The sequence below is a fragment of the Catharus ustulatus genome, chromosome 1 (genome assembly GCF_009819885.2).
Source record: "Catharus ustulatus isolate bCatUst1 chromosome 1, bCatUst1.pri.v2, whole genome shotgun sequence".
Taxonomy (NCBI): domain Eukaryota; kingdom Metazoa; phylum Chordata; class Aves; order Passeriformes; family Turdidae; genus Catharus; species Catharus ustulatus.
The window spans coordinates 29,525,011-29,550,858 of record NC_046221.1 but is presented as its reverse complement, the minus strand read 5'-3'; the positions used below and the strand labels follow the sequence as shown (position 1 = coordinate 29,550,858).

The 25,848-nt window shown below is 35.6% G+C and overlaps 1 protein-coding gene across 8 annotated transcripts in view; it reads left to right on the top strand.

Annotated features, from left to right (window-relative positions):
• Window positions 1-25,848, top strand: part of DGKB (diacylglycerol kinase beta) — a 412,441-nt gene that overhangs the window by 315,655 nt on the left and 70,938 nt on the right. For all 8 annotated transcript variants that reach the window (XM_033067483.1, XM_033067474.2, XM_033067464.1 and 5 more), the window contains 2 exons: window positions 14,245-14,335; window positions 19,885-20,080. In XM_033067483.1, coding sequence (XP_032923374.1) covers window positions 14,245-14,335; window positions 19,885-20,080 — 287 coding nt within the window. The remainder of the gene's footprint in view (window positions 1-14,244; window positions 14,336-19,884; window positions 20,081-25,848) is intronic.

Here is a 25,848-nt window from a genome sequence, read left to right as displayed (position 1 = left end):
TATAATAATTTCCTCCATCAGGTATTGCAAGTATTTCATTGTGAAGTAGGTTGAATGGGATGTCATTGTCCTTTAACAAGTGCTGCTGATGGATGTGGTCCATTTAAATGTACAACAGAGAGCTGAACTAGATAATGAACTTATTATTACTCTCTGAGGATTACAGGTTAGTCCCAAAGGAGTGCAGTAAGCTAGAGAAAATCCATATCTACTGGCTAAACAATAGCCAGAGGGCTGACTGAAGATATTGATTTACTTTCTAGGCCATTTAGACCTTAATGGTGGAGAAAAGCTGAAGTGCTGTTTACTTTTCTGCCAGAATCGACCAAACAACCAGTCCATTTTTTAAAGACTTTTGATTGATTTCGCTTAGAGGAATTAGAGGTGATTTATTTTTAAGCTGAAAGCAACTCGTAAATATCTCCCACTACACAGGTTCCATGAGAGTAAATGTTAAGTGGAAATGCTTACTGAGAAATACTTTGCTGCAAATCAATGTGAGCAGGTAATACTCCTTGATAGGAGCAGTCAGGTGTTGGACACCTTTCTCAAGCATGGTCAAGCCTCTGCTTGTGCTACGTGAGACATAGCATTTTTAAAAGAGTTAACTTTTGTGAAGGGGCGTGAATCTGATTGCTTGGCTGAATTTGTGCCAGCTGTACCTTGCTGACTTAGAAAAGGACCATGACTCTGGCAGTGTAAGTGGTGCTCAAGGTCAGTAGCAAGCAGCTTTAATATTTGATGGATGAAAACAGTAATTTGTCATGTGACAATTGCCCATGATACTTCATACTCACAGCAAATGAGCTGTAGCTCTAAGAAACAACTTGGAGAAAAAGCAAGCTGGGATACTGGAATTAAGTATTTTCAAAATTAGGCAAGCCTAAAGAAATACTTCTGAGCATACTGCCATACATAGAGACACATCTAAAGAAAGTAATAATGCGCTTTTCATTTCCTAGGGATACCCTGTATGGAAGTTGTCATTGGTTTATACAAATGTCTGTGAGGTGTTTCAGGGCTGTAAATGTAAAAAATACATTGCCAAAATAATTCTTTGGAATGTTCTCATGAAATTTACAAGAACAGAGCTGGTATGTTGATGTTCCGTTTAGAGATAAAGCCACAATTTTATATTAATTCCCAACACATAGTCTATAGCTACTACTTAGGAAAATTGTGCAGGAACATTGTTTTGAAGTCCACTTGCAAAGAAAATATCTTTTCTTAGAAAGCATTGCTTGGTTCTGCTTTAACATAATAGTCTCTGTTTATTTTAAGCAGTACTGTTTTAACTAAACTAGCTTGGCTTTTTCCCTCCTCCCCATTCCCTTCTCTGAAGGGAGTCATACTTGGTTAATAAACTGCTTATATCATAATGCAGAAACATGTACCTGTTGCTTGAAAACTAGAATTACAATCAGCTCTAGGGCTCTCACAAAAATGTGGAAATATTCATCTTTTAAATCTGGAAGTTACGTTTCAAATCCTACATGTGTTTTATGTCACCTCTCCTACCAGCTAAGTCCTTAACTCTGTGCTGAGACATTTGATTCAGCCTCCACACCATACTACACAGCTGAAAACTGATGGGAAGAAAAAAATATTCAAGTATCTTCCCATTCTCTGGGAAAACCCCTGAACAACAGAAGAATCACATTACTGTGAAGCAGAGGTCATTAGGATTTTGCACAAAGATAATAATTTTTACTACCTGTCTGCTTGTGAACTGAACACAAACTATGGAAAAGCTAAGGATTTAAGTGTATTCTTCATCCTAGTTCTGCAATATACATAAAAATGAAAAAATGCTGGGTTAATGTGTGTTCTCTGTTGAAGAACTGAAAAAGTTTGATAGAACATTTTTTTTTATTTTAAGTACATGTTTTGTAGTCAGCACACTAAGCTTTAATATAACAATTTAGCGCATGCTTTTGTGAAGTCCCAAGCAGAAAATTTTAAAGACTGCTTCATGTATGGTTTTTTAAGCTTTTTTGTATGTTAAGATTTGAAAAAGTTCACTTGCCCACTGCCTTTCTTCAGCCTTAAAAAATCTGTGGCAGAATACATTTTGCAGACCTGTTTTAGATGCTAGGCTTTTAGGCTTTTTAATATACTCTTAAAATTTGTTTTTTTGAAAGAAAGACAAGCCTGCAAGCTAAATTCTGTGACTTTATGCAAGTATCAGTGGAAGTGTTACCTACTATTCTCCTGAACTACAGCAAACTGTGATACAGCATTTTATATGCTGATAATTTAAAATTCCTTATTAAGTATTCACAGTTCAAAAAAAGCTGTGCATGTGTATTAACAAAAGCAGTGCAGCTGATGTTTTCTGTATGTCAAATAACACAAAGTGATTAAAAAACTTATGCTAGTTTAATATAAGCTTTTCTGTTTATTTTGTCATTGGGAGTTGCTTTTTGTTGTTACTTTTTAGATTAACTCTATAGAACAATTGAACTAGAACGAGTTATAGATATATTTTAACTTTCATTTAAGAGTTGGTTGATCTGGTTTAGCTAGATTACTAGAAAAGTATTGTATCACCTAAAATTATGAAATATTATACTGAAATAGAGTGCAAATTATGCAAATTTGAAGAAATCAGATCAATGCCCACAAATGACAGTATTGTCATTCACCATGTTCAATTTCCTTTTCAAGTTTAAGTCTTAAAGTATTACTGAATTTAAAGCACAGAATTATTACTTCCATTTATTTCAGGAGCTGAAAAAGCAGAGAGTAAAAATGAGGTTCAAAGAAATCTAAATCTGGGAGGTTTTTGTTGGGCTTATTTTTTTTCTTTGCAAGTGAAGTGCATTAGGAAAGAAAACAACAGCTGGTAGCATGGAGCTGTGAGAGATTTTAAAAAGCTGGGGTGAAGTAATGATTAGAAATGCAATATGGAGCTGTAGTTTAAAAAGTAAAATCAAAGGCACTGGACTAGACAAATATAATTTAGGCAGAAGCACAGGTCTAATTACTAGGCTTGAGAGCTTAGAGTTATCACCCATAAAGGTTGATTCCTCACCAATTTTCTGGCTGCGGAAAAGAATCCTAGTAGACATTGGTGCTAAATTTATGATTCCTGTAGCATATGATTATAAAAAATTAGAAAGGCAGATTTCTTAAAATTATCTTTGTGTATATTCCTGTCTAATGGGTTTGTATAGACTTTTTCAGAGTGAAATGTGTATAATCACAAGGACATTCCTTGCGAGGTGTATAAGGAAGCCTTTTGCAGATTTGTTTTAAATATGCTTTAGAAAAATTAATTGATTTCTTGTTGTTTGCATGTATTTTGAATTTTAATGGAGCAGAGGATTAAAGAATAAGCGCTCTCACTAAGGTCATCTAATAAGTGAAACCATTACATGGTGGGTATATAAATGTTACTTGCTGATAATCCACCAGAGATTTTGCAGGAATGATCCTTGCTCACACAGCTTTGTACAGAGGACCAAAACCACTATACTCTTTTAGCTTTACTCTCTGCCTGGCAACCTGCCTTGTCCTTTAAGGTGCTGTTCAATGTAGAAAGTTTTCTAAATTTTTATTGTGAAGGGTAAGATGGTAAGTAATTATAGTAGTAGAATTTATTATTTATGCAGCTACCATGTGCATTTTCAATGCTAAGTCCCGATTTTTACTAAGTAAAGGCCTTCTGTCACACTAAAAATGCATTCTGAAGTCTCTGCACATTTACAGAACTGCATTTTTAACCACAGCTGATGACTGTGTTCAATCTTCATGGGGAAAAAAATTGCCTAAAAATATAGACTCACAAATATAGCATTAATCATATTTTCAGGTTTTTAAAAAATCAGTGGCCTTTTAAAAGTAAAACTCATCCCATCCTGCTCTGCAAAAAAAGCAAGTAATGTACAGTTATTTAATAACTATGAACTTTTTTTTTCACAAAGAGAATGAAGCTTGTCCCAGGTATTTCACCTCCCTGTTGTCTCCTGAGTGATCTGCACCTGAGATCCAGCAACTGTGCTGTAGCCTTTCTGTAGGAAAGCAGGTAGCAGAGTGTCCATGCATTTCTCCACGAGAAAGGCAGTTAACATGCCTATATTAAAATTCCTTGAAGGTGACACTAGAGAGAATGGACAGTTTATGTTACCTTTTGAATTGAATGTGCTGCAGGGAACACACGGTGGGCTGGGTTCAGATCTTGGATTCTTCTATGGTAAATTGTTAAAATCCATAGGTATAACAGTGCTTAGATGCATTGTCCTACATAAGTGCTAGCAAGGGTATGTTTTGTAAATTCTCTTTTAACAAGTAAAGTGAGGAATAATGAGACTTCTTTTATGTTGAAGGGCTTGGTGTTCTATCTGGGTTAAGTGTTTTGAAACAAGATAGGTTTTCAGTCTGAGATTAGAGGGCTTAATCTGGGACTGAAAAGTGTTTGCCCACATATGAACTAGCTATCAGTGCTCTCACTATAGTCAGTGGAGAACCAGTTATTTCTCTCAATGAAGCCTGGAGAGAAATTCTGCTTACTTAGGCTTGCTAAAGTACACCTTCAATTTCACTGAGTAGATAGGTGTCTTGGAGGGAAATACAGTGTCTTCCTATTTCACAGGCAGACCAACGCACTGACATGCTGAAGTGTGATGTTAAACTAAATCCCAGGCAAGCCACCTCCTTCTTAGAACAGGTGTTCTCATTGAGATGGAGTCAGGAGAAAATGACACTTGAAATGGGAGAGGCTTCCTAGATTCATAAACCGGCTCTTCAATAAAAATAAATTTTAAACTCCTCTGAATCCCTGACTCCCAGTCAGAGAGGCAGAGTCTGACCTGTAAAGGTTTAAACCCCTAAGGTTGAAATATTTCTGGAGGAATAATAAGGAGAAGGATTTAGTCAAAGATCTACACGGTCTGATTTTCTCCTGTGTAGTCACAGAAGAGATGCTCATTGTTTACCTTACAGCATTTGATGGCTTACCTTTTTTTAACATTTTTTTTTCTTTTTTCTTTTTTTTCCTTTTTTTTTCTTTTTTTTTTTTCCCCTTTTTACCTAATTTTCTCATTGTATCCTGCTTGGGAATGTTGTAAAGCATGGTGTGTCCTGCTTTCCGTGGTAGTTTATGGTAATGGGAGGATTTTTTGGCAAGAATCAAATAGAAAATATTGAGATACTTCAATTTTTCAGTGAGTTGAAGTAAGGGCCAGAGAGAAAATGATTATTTAATCACATGCTATCCCCTGTTTTACAGGGAAACGAAGTGGTTTATATGATTGGGTTTTTGCCAGTTTTCTAAAACAAAGTTACACTTTTGCATGTGAAGCAGCCAATGAGGAGTTCGTCCTTCAAAGCTGTGCCTGAACCTCTGAAATGCCTTACAAGTACTATTTAATGTACCTAGTGTCACATCTGTTTGTACATATCCATATGTGATAGTGGGTGAGAGAAGGGAATATTGTTTAATTCCTCTGACATAATAAAAAGATAAAATGTCCGTGTCCTTGCTCTGAGATAGTAGGTCTATTCTAACAGAGAGGGCTTTTTTTGGTTTTTTTTTTTTCTTTTCCCTTTTTTTGCTTTCTTTGCTTTTTTGCTTTTTTTTTTTTGCTTTTTTTTTTTTGCTTTTTTTTAATGAGCTTTGTTGGTTCTCTGGTACGACCAAGGCTGGTAAATGTGGAACTGTTCATAGACTTTATTTTTATTCATGATAAAAAACCTCTTGAGATTAATGAGTCATTGGTGCCTCAGCATCTGCTCCCAAGACTGGGGAATTTGGGAAAGAAACCGAGGAGAAATATAAGCATAAAAATAAGTAAAATGTTAAGAGCAGAAATCTTCATGATGGCGAACGGATGTGAAAGATTTAAGAAGTGTAACAGAAATGTTTATTTAGGGGAGCAAAATGACAGATTAAATCACAGCTATAATGAAGACACTTTTTAAGTGAATATTTTGAGAAACTTTTTTGGGCTTATCGGTAAATTTGTTACAGCAATATATTCAAAAGCAAGCATCAGAAATCCATATTGAAAACAGATATTACTGTCACAGACCAGAAACAGCACTCTCTTTCATGGAGAAATATCTTGTAAACTATGTCAGTCAGGTATGATGAGTAGCTAGGTTTTGTAACAGTTGCTGTAGGTTAACCTCCAGTAATTAGTCTCAGTTGAGACTAAGCCACTTTTCTGTAACTCTGGAGAAAATATTTTTTTTTTACTCATAAACATCTTGTTGCATATTGCCACAAAGCATCTGAGGCATAACTCAGAAGTTCCCCCTGCATTATAGCACATGGTCCAAAGATCTTAAAATTTTTAGGGTGTGTTGTTTATATTACCATATTTTTGCTTCTATTTTCAGATAAAATTTTCCTCCATATAGTTGTGAGTAGTAGGCTCTCTGCTGGAGTAGTGTAAGGAGAGTATGCAAGAAAGGCATCACAATAAAATGAGAACAGGTTTCATAACATGTAAGATTGTGGCTTGTGGATATGATTATCAACCTGGTGTTGCTCTTGTGTTGTTTTTTGGTTTTTTGTTTTTTGGTTTGTTTTTTTTTTTTTTTTGTGGTAGCCCTAGCAGAGTGAGCAATTCCAGTCTGTTTACTATTTCTCTCAGAAACCTGAACAAATTACATTCTGATCTGTAGCTCAACAAAATCAGGAAACAGTGCAATTCACTGCACCTTTTTTCTGCAAATATATAGAAAACAGATTATGTTGGGGAACATCAGTACCAGTCTGGAGTGTGTGAATTAACTGGTATTCATAGGTGAACTGTCTGTACAAATATTTCATCCAAAAGGATAGTTGGAGCCCGAGGTAAGAAGTGGTTTCCTCTCTCTCCCTCCATTAATCCCACTGGGGAGATGAAAGTTTAATTCAACCATTTGTAAACCTAAGACTTGGTCACTGAGAACTAATCCCTGTTTGTAAAATTAGAATTATTTTGTTATTTTTCTCTATGCATCACTTTAAATATATCCACATTAAATGTCATCTACATTTTTTTACCCCAATCACTAAGTACTGCAAGGTCCTTTTGTGACTTTTTATGTATGACTTGTGTTTACTACTGAAAATGGTCAGAGCAAGGTGTCCAGGAGTGGTTTCTTGGCCAGATGTGAGAGCAGAGCTGAAGTCAGGACTAGAACTGAATAGATGAGGGGGAAGGATGAAAATTGTAGCTGCAATGAGATGCAGAGAGTTTTGAGAAAATTGGGCAAAGAACTGGGAAAAGGGGACTGGCAGGTGGGCAGTGGAGGTTGCAGCCCAATTGCATGGACAACTGTGAGCTACAGTGCAAAACTATTATAAAGCATGACAGAAAATTGAGTCAAATTCAGTTTTGCAGCAGTAGAACTGATAAATGTCAGGGAAAATGATCTCACAGTACTACTTAGTAGTATAAGTACTTATGGGGTAGCTTTTCAACCATGGGTGGTATCATTTTATGATATGTGAAAATGCTATTTATTGTGTAAAACTGGAACTGGTCTATGAGGATTTTAGCTTTTCTGCAGTTATCTATATGGCCTCTGCTTATGCTCTGTGCCATAGGAGATTAACACTTAGATTTGCCAGAAGTACAGTTGGTAATGGAAAAAGGAAAAAATTGACAAAGATGTCTCTATTAAAATCATGCCAGTCACACATAAATCTCTTATGGATGTGCATCTCCACTGGCTATTTCCTTACCTTTGCGTATGATTCATTATAAAGAAGAACAGGAATTATATGATTGTTAAGACAGAAGTAGAAAGAAAAGAACATTAGAAAAAGTCATACATTCTTATTAATATATATTATGTGCTGCAATGAAATCATTTTTACCTAAGTATAAAATTACCTAGATAATAGATTTATGAACTGTAAGAAAAGATGGAAAATATGTTGTCTGTTGAAAACTACAGTGAGAGACCTGGTGAAAATATTCTTTATATTGAATTGTAGAAAACATTGAATATTTTTAGCAACCAAAGTTTTATTTATTTAATTAGATAATAATATTAGATAATTAGATAATATCTAATATTAGATAATCTGGTTTTGACACCCATGCCATGGGCAGGGATACCTTCCACTAGACATTGCTCAAAGCCCCATCCAACCTGGCCTTGAACACTTCCAGGACTGGGGCATCCTCAGCTTCTCTGTGCAACCTGGTCTAGTGTCTCACCACCCTCATCATAAAAGAAGTATTTTTTATGTCTCATCTGAATGTATTGTTTTTCAATTAGATAGAATTATAAATAATAATAAACTTCCTGTAGAGCTAGATTATTCCCAGCTGTATACTGCATGGAATTTTATACTAACCTCTGTTGGGTCTGGCAATAATGACTAATGTCAGTGACAGAGTATTGCAAGAGATGTTCAGCTTTTCTGCCCATCATGGCATTTCCTATACTCCTAGTTTAATTTTTAGACCTTATTCTCTATATTGTCAACCTTAAGAAATATGTGTTTTTATTTAGGTCTCCTTTAGGATAATTTTAGTTTTTTTCTCTTCTGTGCTTTATCATCATACCTTTTTCAATGCTACATTTTGAAATTAAGTTCCTATTTTTTCCTCATTCTTCTCTTTCATGATTCCTCTATTTTCTCATGATGACCTCCTCTTTTTTTCACATATACTTGTCAACCCTTTTTTTTCCTCTTTGTACTGCTCACAGTTTCTCCTCTGTGGAAATATACCTCAGTTTCAGCACAGTTTTCTGGTATTTTTGGTTCCCTGCAGAGGTGGTTCTACACATTATTCCACATTTACTTGGAAGAAAAGAGTGAACAAGGGAAAAAAGAGAGGTAAAGCGACCTGTTCCTTTTAAATACATAACATGAATCTGTGCCTCTGAGCACCTTCCAGACTTGTGGTGGATGAGAGGATAAGCATCTACTCTTTATGGTTTCTTTGCTACTTTTTTTTTTTCCTGCCATAGAATTTTCTTTTTTAATTCATTACGTTCTGTACATTGTTGTTCATGAATGCTGCTCTTAGAATGGGAGCTTTATGCTGAAAATTCTGTGAGTTTATGATATAGATTGAGATCAACTCTTGACACTTACTGACAAAGAAACAGTACTTTTGCAACAAAGTTGGAATAGGCTTTAAAAAAGCATTTTCAGACAGCAGTGCTAAAAGATTATATTTTGGGGAACAATGTACTTTCTGGAGGAATTAAAGTTCTGCTTGTCCACAAGCAGACATTCTTACACCGATTTGTATTAGAGTTGTTCCTGGCAGTGGACTCTTCAGGGAATTTACCTTGGAAGACTGAAGAATTCTAGTACTATTCTGGGTAAAAATCTCTCGTATAGATTAAAGGACAAAAGTTGACAGAACTGGAGACAAAAATTTGTTGTTTCTCTGCCAAGGAATACAGAAAATAAAGCCTTCCCGTAGTCTTATTCCAAGTGGTCATAATATGATTAAAATCTGTATTTATTTTCATGCACATGGCTAGAGGCATGATGCAAGGCCATTCTCATGATAAATTTTAAATCTCTGTTTGGAAGGTGTGGCTATGTCAAACACTCTTCATATAAGCAAATATACATGTCTTTAATCCAATTGTTTTCAAAAATGGTCAAAGTATTTCAGCTGACATTTTACAAAAATAACAAATTTTCTGATTTAGAAATTTTAGCTGAAGTAATTGAAGCTTGACACTGCATAATTAAAGTGGAAATAAATATAATAAATATAAATAATAAATATGAGAAGTGTAAATAGGATGAAGTGAAAGTGTGACAAACTTGCAAATGTAGCAATAAGCTCTTGCCCCAAGTGAAGACCATAAATGCTGGATAAGAATTTGTTACTGAAGTTAAAGGTACTCCTTTTATTGTGACCTTTTATTATCAGCCCATAATTGGTGTATTGTTGTGCATGTTCTGACAGAGTGTTCATACTGCAACGAAGTATAGATGCTCTTCAGGTGTTGAATAAAGTATTTACTATTTCCATATTTAGATACAGGACAATTTTTCGATGACATGCCTTGTAATTGCCTAATCAGAAAGGTTATATGAAATAGTTTTAGCAGTAGGGGGGTTTCTGATTAACTGATAATGGAGCAAACCCATATCACAGACTATTTTGATTATTTTGCCTTGATTACCAAATATTAGTCTGAACTTTTCCAAGAAACATATACAAGTTTCTAAGTCTGATGTTTATCCACAGTATAGAAATGTTGTAAGAAGTGGCAGTGTTAGCCCTTTGATACTGCCCCTGAAGGTGAGAGGAGCTGAGGTTCTTGTTAACAGATCCCTTGGGGCAGATTAGAGTGAAATGCCACAAATTGACCAGTGTTTATGCATACACAGATATCACCACATGTGGATCAAGTGATGAGATTTGATTGTTGCTTGATTGAGGTGATGGTCACAGTCTTGATCTGTCAGGGGTGAGGAAGCCCCTGAAACATATAGTTTAGTGGGTTGATCTGTGTTCAGGTTCAGGTAGGAACACACAGGTACCTCCCCTGAGGTGGGAGTTTAACACTGTCTGTTGAAACACTGTGGATTACAGTCAGTCCTCTGGTGGAAAGGGGGAACTTTGATAGTTTATGACATCCTCTAAGACATTACAGCTGCTTCTCACATCCATTCGGTTTAGCCAGTTATTCCTGATCAGAAGGGATGAGCACATTCAGCCTGTGTCTGAATGTCCTGGTACATCCTCAGGACCAGAGTTTTATGCCCAAACAAGTTATGTAACTGAAGACATTGGCATGATAAAAAGCATTTTACCATGTAGCAAGATCTTACCAGCCTCTTCTCATGCTTGGCTCAAACCCCAGCTTGTTGCTAAGAAGACTGGTTTGTTGTGGTCCTCCTTAGTGCTCACCCCCTCTGCACTGCGCTGTTCTTAGGTTTCACCACCATACACTCAAAACCTCTCCTCCTCCCCTTCAGCTGGGGGATGCAAACCTGGCCTCAGCAAAGCACCTGCTGCTTTTGCAAATGGCCAATTGTATGAGTCATTAACCATTAACATTTCAATCTCTCACAACTGTTGTGCTAATTTATTTCATCCCTGTAAAAGAAACCATTCCACTTTTCAGAAAAATTGACTTATACTTGAAAATGTGGGTGTTTTGGTTCTTGAAGTACAGTTTTGTCATTCTTACACCCATAGGCTATATATTTTGACATACTGCAATACAATAGCAAGATAGGTCAGCCTTTAATCATGATTGATGTTTTCTTCATATTGTGTAAAGTTTTTAAGAGTTCAGCTATGCATTTCAAATCATATTTAAAAAAAAAAAAAAGAACAAACCTTTCCTGTAGAATAACCCGTTCCCTTCCCTATTCCAACAAAACTGTTGTTCTGAAGGAGGAGCAGACTTCAAACTTGGTTTTGGTCATCTCCTATTAAAGCTGGGAAAAGTCTCTGGGAGAAAGAGAAAATATATATGACAGCAGGCTGTGATTCAGTTTCTTGCTGTTTTATTGTGGCAAAATTGTCTTTAAATATGTATTTGTTTTGCAATCTAAAATTTACTTACAGTGTGGAAGAAATTAGAATGGCCATGAGAGTAGTTCATTAATCTTCTGTTTGCTGATGTGTTGATAAGCAGATGAGGATATGAACTAGAGGTTGGAGTTTTTTTAATTATTAGAAAAATTGTTATATTTACTAGAATAATAAAACTTGTCTTGCTTATGAAAATTCCAGTATAATTTCTCTGAAGTTCTTTTATCGAACTCCATTTTGTATCTCCATGAAAGACATCAGTCTTGATACAATACTCTGTTCAATAAAAGATATAGTGCATTTGAATAAAGCCACGAATTTTAATCTATTTCATAGCTTGTTAAGGAAATTTGCAAATCATTTGAAAATTCAGCATAAAATTATTTGTATCTACATCTGTCTTTGTATTTGGAAAGGTGTCAAGTAAGTTGTCTTTCTATGCTTAAAAAAAGAGACAGTCTACTAGACAATGGAGAGCAGGCTAACAATACAGTTTTTGGCCTGATCACATCTTATAGGTTATATTTAAATTGCAAGAAATCAAAACCTCACCTGTAATATTTACTTAATCTTCTGTTATAAGACTCTTCAAGATTTAGATTTACAGATCTAAATTTTCTAGTAATCTTTGAGTTCATTGACAATGCTGCGTTTTGTGTGACTGAGCTCAAAATACTTGAATTTGAGACACTCTAAATGACTCAAAAATAGGTGTCTATTTTAACTTTGTGTAAGTTTGTTATATATAAAGAGTGCGTTATATAGAGTGAGTCAATTTAGAGCAGTCTTTTAAATAAAGGAAAAGATTATTCATTTGGGGTAAAATTAACTGAATAGTGAAATGAAAGATTATCAAAAGAGAAGACAAAAAGTCTTTTTTATGAATACTTACATCAGGGTTTTTTTGGTCTCTTTGTTTTGTTGAGATTTTTTGTTTGTTGGGGGTTTTGTTGGGGGTTTTTGTGGTTTGTTTGTTTTGGGGGTTTAGTTTGGTGTGGCATTTCTTTTTTTTTTTGTTTTGGGGGTTTGGGTATTTTTTGTTTGTTTTGGTTTTCTTTTTGTTTTATTATTGATCATCCCTGGGTAGAAAGTAGTAGGGAAATAGCTTCATCCAGATTTTCCAAAGGCACCCACTAGAAATTCAAGACTTGGTTCACATTTCTTTAGAAACAAAAGGTTTCTAAATTTCTTCATGTGTATTGGTATAAATAGAGCACTGATCCCAGTTCATTATCACAGTATCCTAGCTAAACTGCAGATATAGAAAGATTATATGTCAGATCACTTCCATTCATAGACTTGAGAAATCTGGACCTGAATTGGGCCTGAACTCTCCTGTTTGTTAAGAGTTCTTTTGAGAATATGCCGTTTATCTGAGAGCAGGTTCTCAAAAATAGTTTCCAGATATTTTCAGATTTTCTGTGTAAAAACCTTTGGAAATTCCTGTAAATTTTTTTATCGGAAGTGTGTCATTTTCTTATTACTCTTCTCATCCCAGCTCTGTGTAAGCTGCCAGGTTGGACATCTTTACATCCCTCTGATGCTGCACCAGGAATTGCTGGCTCTTATGCAAACAGGTTTCTGGAAGTGACCAGTACCACGATACCTCTTCTTACTTTGTGATTTTAAGACTCATTAAGTAGATTTTAACAGTAATTAAGTAGTATTTTATATGTAACTTCAAGTAATTAAAAGTAGGATTTGTACTTTTGACATCTTTTACAGTCATCAGTTTCTCCACTTCTAGCTCATGCAGACTCTGTTGTTTTCAAGTTAGAAGCACAATGTGCTGTGCCTGTGTCAGAAAACTGTTTATACAAGTGGAGAAACTGTTCATATCTGATTCCTAAGTGGGAATAATGAATTCTAATTCAGTGTCTTTTGTTGTGGTTGTTTAGCTTTGGTTTTTTTTTTTTGGTTACAGAATAATAATTACTCATGGGAGTTCACAAAAAGTACGCATACTTATTTGAAATGGTGCTATTGGCGTCCTGATTGTCTTTAACAGTATGCAATAAATCTGGTAAAACAGAAGTGCAGTCTTTATGTATTTAAAAAGAAAAAAGTGTAAATTCTGCCTGCTGTCATAATAAACTAAGCAATTTACTGGCATTTAATCCAGTTTTATTTTCCTGTGGAACCTGTTAATGAACTTCAATATGCAGGTCTCATTGCCCATTTAAAATGTGTCTATGAGTGAATTACCTGGTAATACAGCTCTCCTACTGCAAAACATCTAAAGATTGTTAGATCTGGAATTTTTATTTTCTTCTAGTATCTCATCTGTCATCATCTACAATAGGCATTTGCCTTTACTTTTAACTAGCTTAAGGCAAGCTACATTTTTGTCTTGGCTCTTCTTCAGAATGGGATTGCCCTGCTTGCACATTCTACTACTCTGCAGGATAAAGATGTTAACTGTGAATCAGAAATCATATAGTAGGTGTGAGACATGAAATAAAATCGATACATTTTTTTGAGGCATGTCACTGGTTAAGTGACAAAAATATTCTGATAGTCACTGAAAAAGAAAAGTCAAAGGTACATTTGAACCTGTCAGTTCAACACATTCCTGTTATCCCTTTAGGGGATATCATACAACTTGACACCAACATTTAAGCTTTGAAAATTATGAGCTCATCTATTTCAAATGGGATGTCACATGTTCCCAAGCCTTTGCCATTACTTATAGTGGAAGACAGGATGATCACTTTTGTCACATATTGATAGTGAATAAGATCTTTCTTTTTTTCTTTTCTTTTTTTTTTTCTTGTTTCAGAATGAAGAACAAATTTTGGTATTTTGAATTTGGCACTTCGGAAACTTTCTCAGCCACCTGTAAGAAGCTGCATGAATCTGTAGAAATAGAAGTAAGAAACTAATTGTTGCCTTTATCCTTGAAATGTCACTAGTTTGGCTGAAATGCAGAGAGCAAGGGTGCAGAGTGCCTGAATCCAACAAGGCAAAGCAGTGCACATCCTTTCGACCCTATATTCCAAAATATTATTTTTATCATGTCTATTTGTAGTGTAGCCCTGCACACTGGAACAAAGTTCAGTTTGATGATTAGTGAAGTCTTAATACAGTAGACAAGGTCAAGAGGTGAAGTATAACATTAGAAATCAATAGGGAGTGTGGCTAGGTCAGATGGAAAAATGAAAGACTGTTGGAGGGAGTGAGAGCTGCTGCAGGATTAAAATAAAAAAAAAAATAATCTTATTATTTCTGGGTCCCAAGGTTTTATAACCTTTAAAACTCAATTCCCTAAAATTGTACTTACTTTCCTGAATAAAGGTTAAAGAATATATATATTTTTTGAATTATTCCCCTTCATTAAATAGCTTTTCTCTCTGCACAAGGGGTCATCTTTCCATTATACATTGAACATTAACTAGAAAGACACAGGATACGTACAGACAAAATACGAATTTAAAATAATATGCCACTGCCGCTTTGATGGCTCCTAGAATAAGTGGCTTAATTACATAAACTGTTTGGGCATCTGAAGTTTATGAATAAGTACATTAAAAATGAGAAATGAGTGAAAATAAAAACCTGAGAATTTAGTTTAAATAATGAAACCATTTCTCAAGAGGAATATGTTGCTTTTCCTTTCGAGTAGTAATGAGAAACTGCACGTGTCAGTGGAGTATTTGTACAGTAGCATGAGGCACTCAGAGAGGTCTGGTGGGAGCTGTGAGAATCCAGTCAAAGCCTCCTAAAGGGTGAAGTCTGAAATGATCTGAAGGGACCCATGTACCTGGTAGCAGAACAGCAGCAAAGAGTACGGAGGCTGAAACTCTGCAGTGCCACACTTGCACCTTATGCTGTTGTGTTTCTCTTTGAAGTGACAACCTGATCCTCACATATTAGATTAAAATATAATAAAAATAAAACAAAACTCCACCAAAAGCCTTAGAAAAAAAAACTTAACCAAAAAAGCACCCTTGCTTCCCAAGAGAGTGCTTCACACACATGAGTTTAAGGAAATGTAGCATGAAAAATATTTTATTAGTTAGTGGAAGAAATGCTTACCTGGTTTCATTAGATTTGAATAAACTGCAAGTTAAATGTACCTTTTGATTAAACACAAATTGAAGAGCAGGCTTTCCCAACAAAATACTGGTATCTAGAGAAAGTCATACATCCTGATACATACTAAGATGTGAACTTTAACCATATAATTTTAACCATTGAAAAGGTTATTAAATGTTAATATCACAAAGCAAACGAGTAGGTATACTAGTTTGTGGTGCTGCTGCTATCAGTTGTGTAATTATTACCTATTCGTGTCAATAACTAATGAGGCACGTTTGTTAATACTCACTTAATCTATCCTGGTCATTACCATTAGTCATACAATTAGGAGCAAAAAGCACAGTTTCCAGTTACAAGAACTGTTAGGAGGTGGTTATTTTCATATTTGTTTACAATGAGTAAGTTACAATGCTTGCCAGTATACTTGTGTCTAATGTTTCTTGTTTGAACATTTATCAGCATTTTAGTCTGATTTTTAACCTGATGCCCCTTGGGGATATGACTGTAAATGGGAGGTTGATGCATGAGACCACATTTCACTCCAAGTAAAATGCACAAAGAATGTGTTGGCTCTACAGCCAAATTTTGAATGAACAAAGCCTGAGAAGATTAAGAATCTGTGTCTCTCAGCTGTGAAACCATGATCAAATGTTCTCTGGGAAAATATTTTTTTGGCTTTATATTTGATTTCTGACCTATTAAGCTTGATTTTTCTGACATAAGTTCTTAACTCATATTCTGTATATTTTCTTCTGTGTGAGTGTGAGATGCAGAACAAAGTTGGGCACAATTCTTATGTTATCCAGAATAAGATGTTTTGTTTTGGTTTTTTTTCAAAATGGGATGCAAGCAGTTGAGGAGAGGTTCTAAAGAGAAAGAAACCAAACTGCAACAAACAAACAAAATCTAGGACAAAAATAAATATTTATTTTCAATATTCAATATTTACTTTCAATATTACGTGTCAGTAAACAAGGCTGAATATTTTGCAATTTAGAGAGCTTGCAATTTATTTCAACTTCAACAAAAAAGAAAGGTTTGTGAAAGATATTTAATGAGAGTAGGTATAGATGTGGTGTAAGTAGGGGTGGCATGGACCATACCTCAATGCTGTAAAAGCATAGTGGGAGCAATGTAAGCCTTCTCTGCCATCAGATGTTAATGGGTAAGGGAAAGGAGCTTAAAACATTCCTGTACACTTACCTGATATTGCCCTTGGTTTCATAGCAAAGCCTTAATATCAGCTCTTTTCAGGTATAGACATGTATTTCCTCAACAGAGAGATGATCTGAAAATAATTGATATGATAAATAAGATATAAACAATAATATCCAAGAAGTGAATGAGGCCAGGAAAGAAGGCAAAAAAGATTTAGAAGAGCTAGTGTTTCTTTTTAGTCTGGGTAGGCATACTCCACATTTTAAAAGCATGATTTTTGTTTGAACAGCATCATTACATTATTTGAAATAGAAAAGGAGCAGAAGACGCGTGTTTTGTTTTTGCAGTATATGAATGTGTTAGAACTATGCAGAGCTACCTGTAGGGCAAACTTTTCGTCTGTGTACGAACAAAAGAAATGCTCCTTTCCTTATTCAGAAAGTTGCTCATCACTGGGGGACTCTGAGGCCTTGTCACATAATTGTCTTAGTGTACTACCTGCTGTGCTCAATATTGAGTGAAAATGGAAGCTAGACCCCGCACCATCCTATTTCACAATTCTTCTTTTATTTAAATAATTCCAGTCAGTTTGGGGGACGCCAGACCTTTATAAATTAACAGCAGGGAAATACCAAAGGTGTCAGATTGCATATTTATCATCTTTCTCGTGTAATACTTAAATATGTATTAAGAAGTGACTGACATAAATTAGGCAGATTTCAGAAGCCACAGGCCGTGGCTTGTAGAGGACCCCCTTCTGCTTGACATTTCATCCTTGTCAAAGATCAAATTATTTTAATTTAGGCTGCAAATTATAAGAAATGAAGACTTCTTTGTGGGAATTCCCTGTGGTAATCTGACTTTTGTTGTTACTGCTGCTTGTCAGTGTGCAAAAGATATAATATGCATGCAAATAAGGTTAAAAAATATGTACTATCTAATTATCCAGCCAGTACATTCCACTTGAAGACAGTGGGAGGCCTGACACACAGTATGTGTTTGATTCATTGAGGCCTGCAGGGTATTTACACAAGATTACTTTTAATTATGAAATTAATATCTGTTTATCTAGAATGTATAGCAGTAAGTGAGCATACACATGAGCAGAATTTTTAGCGAAATAAATCATCTTAGTATTTAATACATATAAAATACCAGAGAAAGCCACACATTTACTTCCAAAAATTACATCGAAAACCTAGACCTTTATTCTTGTAAGAAAAATATTATTACAAAGTTACACTTTCAATTACAGTAGTTGCCACAACTGCCAATTCACTTTCAGATATGCCTTTTGACTTTAAAAGTTTCCTTGTATGAGTATAATCCACAGGTTTAAAATTTGTTTCTTGAAGAGTGAATATGAAATGGAAATCTTAGTGTTGAAATTGTTCTGTGTCCAGATTTGTGCTCTTCTTGGAAGAATTAAGATGTATGTACATTATAATACAGTTCTGTTTTGTGATCTCAGAAAGTTTCAGAATAAACAATTATTCAGTTATTCTTGAGTTGAACTTGGCTTTTCTTCTTCAAAGCTGCAGTAAAGGTTTAGGCAGAGAGGAAGAAGAGCCAGTGACCCACAGAGCAGCAAGCTGCAAGATGTCAATGGACTATTACTGAGGCATGCTTAATTATTTTTCCAGTTTTCTCCCTGATTATTGTGTATTGGAATTGCAAAATAATACCCTTAATCAATTTGAAATGGATGACTGGATCCTCTACAAGCTTGCAGAACACTGCAGAAGTAGGATCAAATGTTTTAAAAATATGCTGTTCTGCGCTGTAGTCCGTGTGATTTGTCAGGATATCGGTATAGTCTGTCTATGTTGTGAGGAATGAAGCTAACCCATCTCTAGCCAAGGTGCAAGTACATGAATCCTGGGCAACTCTGGCTGGTTCAGTGAACTAATGAGTAGAACTGGATGCTTTGCTTTCCACCTGCAGGTTCCACTGTAGTAATATGAAGGTGCGGTTTATTTGCTGATGTGGAGGTTCTTCAGTATTTTGCTGCATTTTATATGAGTTAAGAACTTCCTAATGTTGGTAGAGAGGAGGACTTAGCTTGAGTAAATTGTAGTCAGTGAAGGCTAGGTGCATGCTACGAAATTGATCTCATCCAGTGTATTTTAGGTGAACTGTATTTGCAAATATTGGGGTTCAACCACCTGAGAAAATGGTGCAGTTTGTCACTGGGCAGGCTGATATGTAAAGATCCCTGAGCCATTCTCCAGAAGTGAAAAATATGATGCTTTTATAAGATACAATTGGAAGCCAGATTTAGCAAAGAAATGTACTTGTATAAAATGTCTTAATGCCCAGGTTTGCTATAGGAAGCATGAGAAATACACAGTAGTGACATAAGATGGGAATAATTCCATCACTGAAGGCATTGTCCTACAAACTAGGATTACTTCTGTGTCCAGTAAGTCTTGGAAAGGTTTTAGATCACTGATGCCTCTTCTTTAGCTCCACATCCTATGTTTTCCCTTAGTAATGATGCATATTTCAGAGAACTGGTTGGTGAAGGTTCTGGAGTAAGAATTTCTCCAGCCACATCAGGAATTGTTGTACCCACTTATACTAATTTTTCTTCTTGCTAGGAGGTATGAGTCACTCATAGGCCTATGCTGATATGCTCATTGTGCCTTTGGACTGAAACAAATGCCTGTGTGATATTCTGTGCTCTTGGGGCTTGCTTAGACCCTTTTCCATAAGTCTGTGTGTTCTCTGCCTGCAGGGACTTTGTATTCCATTTGTTGTGGAGGGGACTCAGTTGCAAGAGTGATGAGTGTCATTGCAAAATCATAAGGCAGAAAATTTAGCTGGAAAAGACAACAAAAACTCCAGTAATTCATAAAGAAATTCGGTAGTATAAATGTTTTTCTGCTAATAACTGTAGTGAAGCTAGAAATACATTTCACTTGGGTCAGTGAACAGGTATCAGATAACAAGACAGTACCAAATGGGCCAACACTTAGGCAATCAAAAGCTGAATAGTAATCATATTTTACCTTCTGAATAGTGATCTGTTCTTATCTCATACCTCCTTTTCAGATACAAGTGTATCTCTTAGGTGTAAACATTGAATAAACTATTAGCAGTGTTAAGAATGGTAAACTGCTGAAGAAAAATATATGAGAAAAAGAACATTCATATTTTTTCTTTATCTCTTACTTGCTTTCTCTTATTCTCTTTTCCTTTTCCCCCCTTCCTTTCTAATTAGTGTGATGGAATTCAGCTGGACTTAATCAATATCTCTCTGGAAGGAATTGCCATTCTAAACATCCCAAGCATGCATGGTGGATCGAATCTTTGGGGAGAGACAAAGAAAAGACGTAGCCACCGTCGGACAGAAAAGAAGAGGTCAGATAAAAGAACCACTGTTACAGATGCCAAGGAATTGAAGTTTGTATGCCAAGGTAAGCTTACAGATTGATATAGGCTATCTGGCTCCATAATGTCAACTCAGTTATATAATTGACCTTGTCAAGAAAAAGGATAGACAGTTCTTAGATATTTCCTCTCTTGTGCATTTAGCTTTTCTGATGGGGAGCACTACCACAAGGGCACAAACAAAGACTGCCAATTGCAGTCTCTACACTTGCAAACCTGCCTCAAATATTACCTGTTTGTTAAGCAGACTAATCACACCATGTGGCACTGTTTGCTACTGGGTCATTCAGTCTGCTAGTAGTTGGAGATTTTGGAGTTGGAAAGTTCTTCCGAGCATTTATGATGTTTCTTAATGTCAGTGTGCATAAAACTTGGGTATAATTGTGCCCTGTTTCTGACAAGCTTTGGCCAGAGGTGAGGGAAAGTTTCTTCAGAGTAAAAAGAGCAAGCTATCTATACATTTTATGTTACTATGTTGTATTGCTGTATGAAGTCTTGAATACATGTGCTGCAGTTGGCTTGCATAGGCGTGATCATTTTTTTCAGAGCTGATATACTTTCCTGGTGATTAGATGCACTTAATAAATTTCATTATTAAACATAACTCTTGACAAAAGCAGTAATAAATAATAATTGCTGTTCTTTGAGAATCTGAATACCATGTATTGTAACACTTGACTGCATGTCTCAAGTCTGAGTGATTATAAGCCATCACTCTCTTCACACCAAAGGAATGAATAGACTAGACTTTGAAAATGGTCTGGATTTTGTGTGTTTGTTTGGTTTTTTCTATTTATCCTGCAAAAAGGATTATATTTTGCTTCAGAGTTTCTTCTTGATTCTCCTCCTTATTCAGACTTTATAAAGATCAGGACTTAGTTTGGCTTTTGCTGTTGGGATCCTTTTACTAGTTTTGATTATTCTGTTTTTACATTTCATCAGCAGTAATCTTTAAGTCACTAGTTATAACATAGTTCATTATTATGCATTGTAGTTTTAATTCAGCTAAACTATCTGGATAACAAAAGTTTAGGAATAAAGTAGTTTTTTATAGCTTAGAGGCTGCAATAGGTACTAGCATTCAATTTCTGTGAGCTCTAGCGATTTGACTTATCTTCTCAGTATCTGAATGTGACTTACCAATGCACCCTGTCAGCCAAAGTCTCACCAGGCACTAAGCTTCTGCATAAACTACAATTCTGTGTTATGCTCTGATGTTCAAGAGTTGGAGGCTGCTGTAAAGGACTCACCAAATTTTTTACTTTTGTTTTGCTCCTGAGCGCAGGGAGACAGGACATTTAGCCTTTTCATAGTAGTAAAACAGACACTATCACTTCTTTAATTATTGAATTGTGTACATCTTTGATACATATGCAACAGTCTACTGACTGTAATTGCTACACTCAATTTCCATTTTCCTGGACAGGATAAAATAAAATTACAAAAAATATTAAAGACTGACCAGAACTTCCCATGTTATCTGTTGAAGTGTTCGTAATGCAGACATTAAGCACCTTGCTTTAGGAAAACTGTTCTCATTACTTAGTTTCTAATCACTTTATATGCACTGTGGATGGAAGTAGATTCATCCAAAAGGCAATTTTAAAGCAGAGATTGGCTTCTCAACATCCAAAACTAGATCACCTCTCACATCACTGAGCATGCAAAGTGGATTCCTTTTAAAGGTGTGGGGTGTTTGGGGATGAGAGGTACATGCTCTGGCTGCAAGTGTGTGTTTAGTCCATGAAACCAGTGTGAAGATAGTGTGAACATTTCAGAACCAACTAATTAGCTTTATGAGTCCATTCCTATTTTATACTGCAAAGAACAGTCACTTAATTCTGCTAGCTAAGATAGGTTCTTAGGCTGAGTATGCTTCTTCAAATCAGAATTCAAGATTACTGTTGAATCATGGAATTCAATCAATTTTATGTCTAGTCTTCTCAGATAGTTTTGATAAATCTGAATCTACTCACTGGGGAAATAACTGACTCTCACTTGAAAGCATTATGATTTTTTCACTAGCTGATTATTTTCTTAGGCACTATGTACTTTTGGCACAATGTACCTTTTAGTTTGAAGAAAACATTTTGCCAGCTGTTAATACCTGGTGCAGAGATAGGTATTGCTGTATTGAGAACCGTGATAAATACATACCTGCCTGTTAACTTCTGTTTATTAGCTTACTCTGAATAAACATCCTTGTAGTTATTTTTATGTCCAAATAAAGCATCTAATCACTTGACAACTAAGCCCTGCACTTCCTAGGAGACAGCAATCAATCTTCATGTTTTCCTATGGATACACATATATATGTGTGTGTATATATATATATATGTATGTGTATATATATATCAGATATCAGATTTTGGTGTTGAATTTTTTTTTGTTTTTATAAATCTAATGTTTTTTTATGAGACTCCTGAGGATCATGCACATTCACTTGTAGACTTTTTCAATTGCAGTGCAACTGTGGGTTTTTCAGCTGTGTATCAATCTGTATTCCTGTCTCTGCTTGTCTGGTTTTATAACTTGACCATAAATGCACGAATTGAAGGTTAGTACTCTGAGCCCTTGGGTGGGCTACTTGCAAACTGTTTCCTCCCTCTGGGTAGTTTGTTGCCCCCAAGCATGTTGAACAGTCCCAAGGAGGACTTCTCAAACTGCCTGAGAAACCTCCATGAGGTCCTGCTGCTCTCTTCCCATACTCTCATGTACAAACCATGTACATGCAACGTGGTCATCGCTGCAGGAAAAAGGGCCAGATTTCTGCCAAATCCTTTTTCTTTCTTAGGTATATGTACAATACAGGGAAGGTATATTTCTCTGAGCCCACTCCCCTCTTTCTTTTCTTTACTATTTAGCGTTGCCACCTGTTGATGTAAAAAGGCTTGTATTTTCTTTGCCCTTGCCATTATCTTCCTCTGCACACTCAATAGCCAGACCACAATTTGCACTTTAAGTGATCAAATGGATGTCTGCTTAGAAATCAATCTGATTACATGCATGTAGTCTGTAAACAATATATTGAAATTGAGTGGTTTAAAATGTGCACTATTTAAATACATTCCCTGCTTATCTTATTAGAGGGTTGTACATGTATGCTAAAAAGAAACATTCAGCAGTCATAGCGTATAGGTATGTGTACCTGTGGATTGCATTTCTGTCTAACTAGTAACATTTTAATATAAAACATGTATGAAAATGTATTGGTCTGATTAGCTTATAACTAATTGGAAAATAAAAAATAGACAAGCATATTTAGCTGTAGTGTACTAAGTATTATCATAGTCCTTGTTAGTGGGGAAAAAAATTAATTTCAGCTCCTGTGCAGAAGTAGAGAAGGTTTATTAGGGTAAAAATCATGTGGTATTTTTATGATTTAATTTCATTTTAATTTCTAATTTATCAGTACAATTTCTATTGTAAAATGTCAATGCATTTGAAAAAAATATAACTGAAGATAGATGTGACAATTTGTGAAAGCAGGTTACTTAGTGTTTTGACATTACAAATCTCACACTTGCAGTGTTTCCATGTGTTGTTTTAATTAAAATCTTCTAGCATGCACATATCTATGATACATCTATCCACAGGCCATTTACAGATTTTAGATGTTACTGTGAACTACCCTTGAACATTATTTAGATATGACTTCTTTTTTGATATTCACAGATACTGATAAATGCCAAAAGTCAGTACTTTGAAAATATTAACATATTGCATAGAAACAAAACTGAGCTGAGAAACACAAATGCAAGTAAGTGCACTACCTGGTTGCAAATTGCATCTAAAACAAGTTAAATCATGACAACATGTCTTACATGAAAAATATATACCCCTTATGTTAAGTCTTAAACAGTTTTCTTCATCATATAAATTCTAAATAAAATTTTCAAACGTTTTGTGACAAAAAGGATTTTTAAATATATTTTTTAAATCTCTCCAGTAAACTTTTTGCTAAATGAAATTTCTGTCAGGGTGGAAGTTGTTATGCTTTGATTTGTTTTCATTGCTGAAGTTCAATTAGAGCCTTATTCTGAAATGGAATCTCTTTTAAAATCTCTTAAGATTTGATGGCAGAAATATATGTAACTTGTTTTTTGCAGGAGTGGTTCCACTCACCTCAATGGACTCATGCTTGAAGACAATATCTATGAACTATTAATGGGTGAAACCTTTAGCCTATAAATATTTCAGTGAAATACTTTTTTCATATTTATTTTGTACATCACCAGGCACACTGATACTTAACAAAGTCCTTACCAAGTTGATCTGTGCAGCTTGTTAGGAGCTGTCAGTCCACAGACTGCTAGACAAGTTGAAGACAATGTGCATTCATATCACAGCACCTAGGCATAAACCAAGCTTACCAATATGATTCAATAACTCTGTGTGGAAATCTCTTTTAATAACAGCATTATGACTTTCTGAATGGAAATGCAGGGGCTTTGGAGGTGGAATAATGTGTATGCAGGCAGTTCACTGCAGTTAAAAGCAGTTCAAGACATGCAGAAACTGTGAAGGCCTTAAAACACTTCAAAATATCCATAAATATTAAGAGAATAGAAAATGCCTTTCTTATTAGGTGTCAAATTCCACTCTACAGGGAGAGAGAAGCTTCCCTATAGAGAGAGGATTCCTGACATATTCCCTAAACAACTTATAACTTTGTGAGCTGGCTGTCTAATTTAATTTATGGAGGTCTTTCATAACCTGTGCTCTGGCTAGGTGACCTTTCCTTGTTGAAAAAGTTGAAACTGTGTGCTATATACACAGTCTGTATAATATATACACTAAATATACACAGTGTATCTTCATTATTTCTAGACTTTGGGTTATTTTTGATATGATAAGGCATGTGTAATGATCTCTCTATAATAATATTTTTATTAAATGTTAGTGACGATGTCATGGCTACATAAGGTAATAGCCCTTACTTTGCATTTTGTTTAGAGAGCTTTTTGCAACATAGACATTAACACCTTACCACAGAGGAAAAAAAGCTAATTAGAGCTATTTCATTGCTAGTCTATGTTAAGACTTTTAACATTAGTCTAAACATTAGAAAAAAATTCTTTATTTATTCAAACAGTATTTTTTTCTTGCCCATGCATGTTCCACATCTATTCTGAAACTTGAAACTAAAGGGCTCATATTTCTGTGTAGAATTTCTTGCTACTGTTTGTGCTACTATTGGGAGTGTGGGTTGTTTACTGTAAATGAAGTAATTGTGAGGGCTGTTAGTGTGGCATTGACTTCAGTGTCTAAAAAATGAACTCTGTAGATAGAGTCACCTCAGGAAAAGAGTGTTTATCCTGCATTCAAATAAGTATCTAAGGTAGACAGAATGCAATGCTCACTGGAGGTTACTCCCTTTCCTTGGAGGACAGTTCCTTGGACATTTCTTGGAGGAATGGGAATTGGGCACCACTGCCAGATAAGACTTGTTGAACTGAACCATGCTTGCTTGGATAGATCTGGTGCTGATGTACGACATGTCTTTCATTAGCTGTGTGGTAACCAATCTACTGAGCAGAAATGCCTGTGGTAGAGGATCTGCCTTCCTAGTTTGTGCAACCCCTGCTTGGAGTGCAGTTTGCAAGCGCTGGGGACAAGAGCAGGGGAACACCTGTTTTGGATATTATTGTATAAGCAGGGTTGGGAAATAGGGTGGTATTCAGTGGCGTTACATACTGCCTTATCTTTAGTGTGTCCTGCATTATTTTGTCACCCTTTAAACATCCGAATGACATGCTGAGTGCTCCTTTTCCTTTGGGCGCGTTTGTGTTGC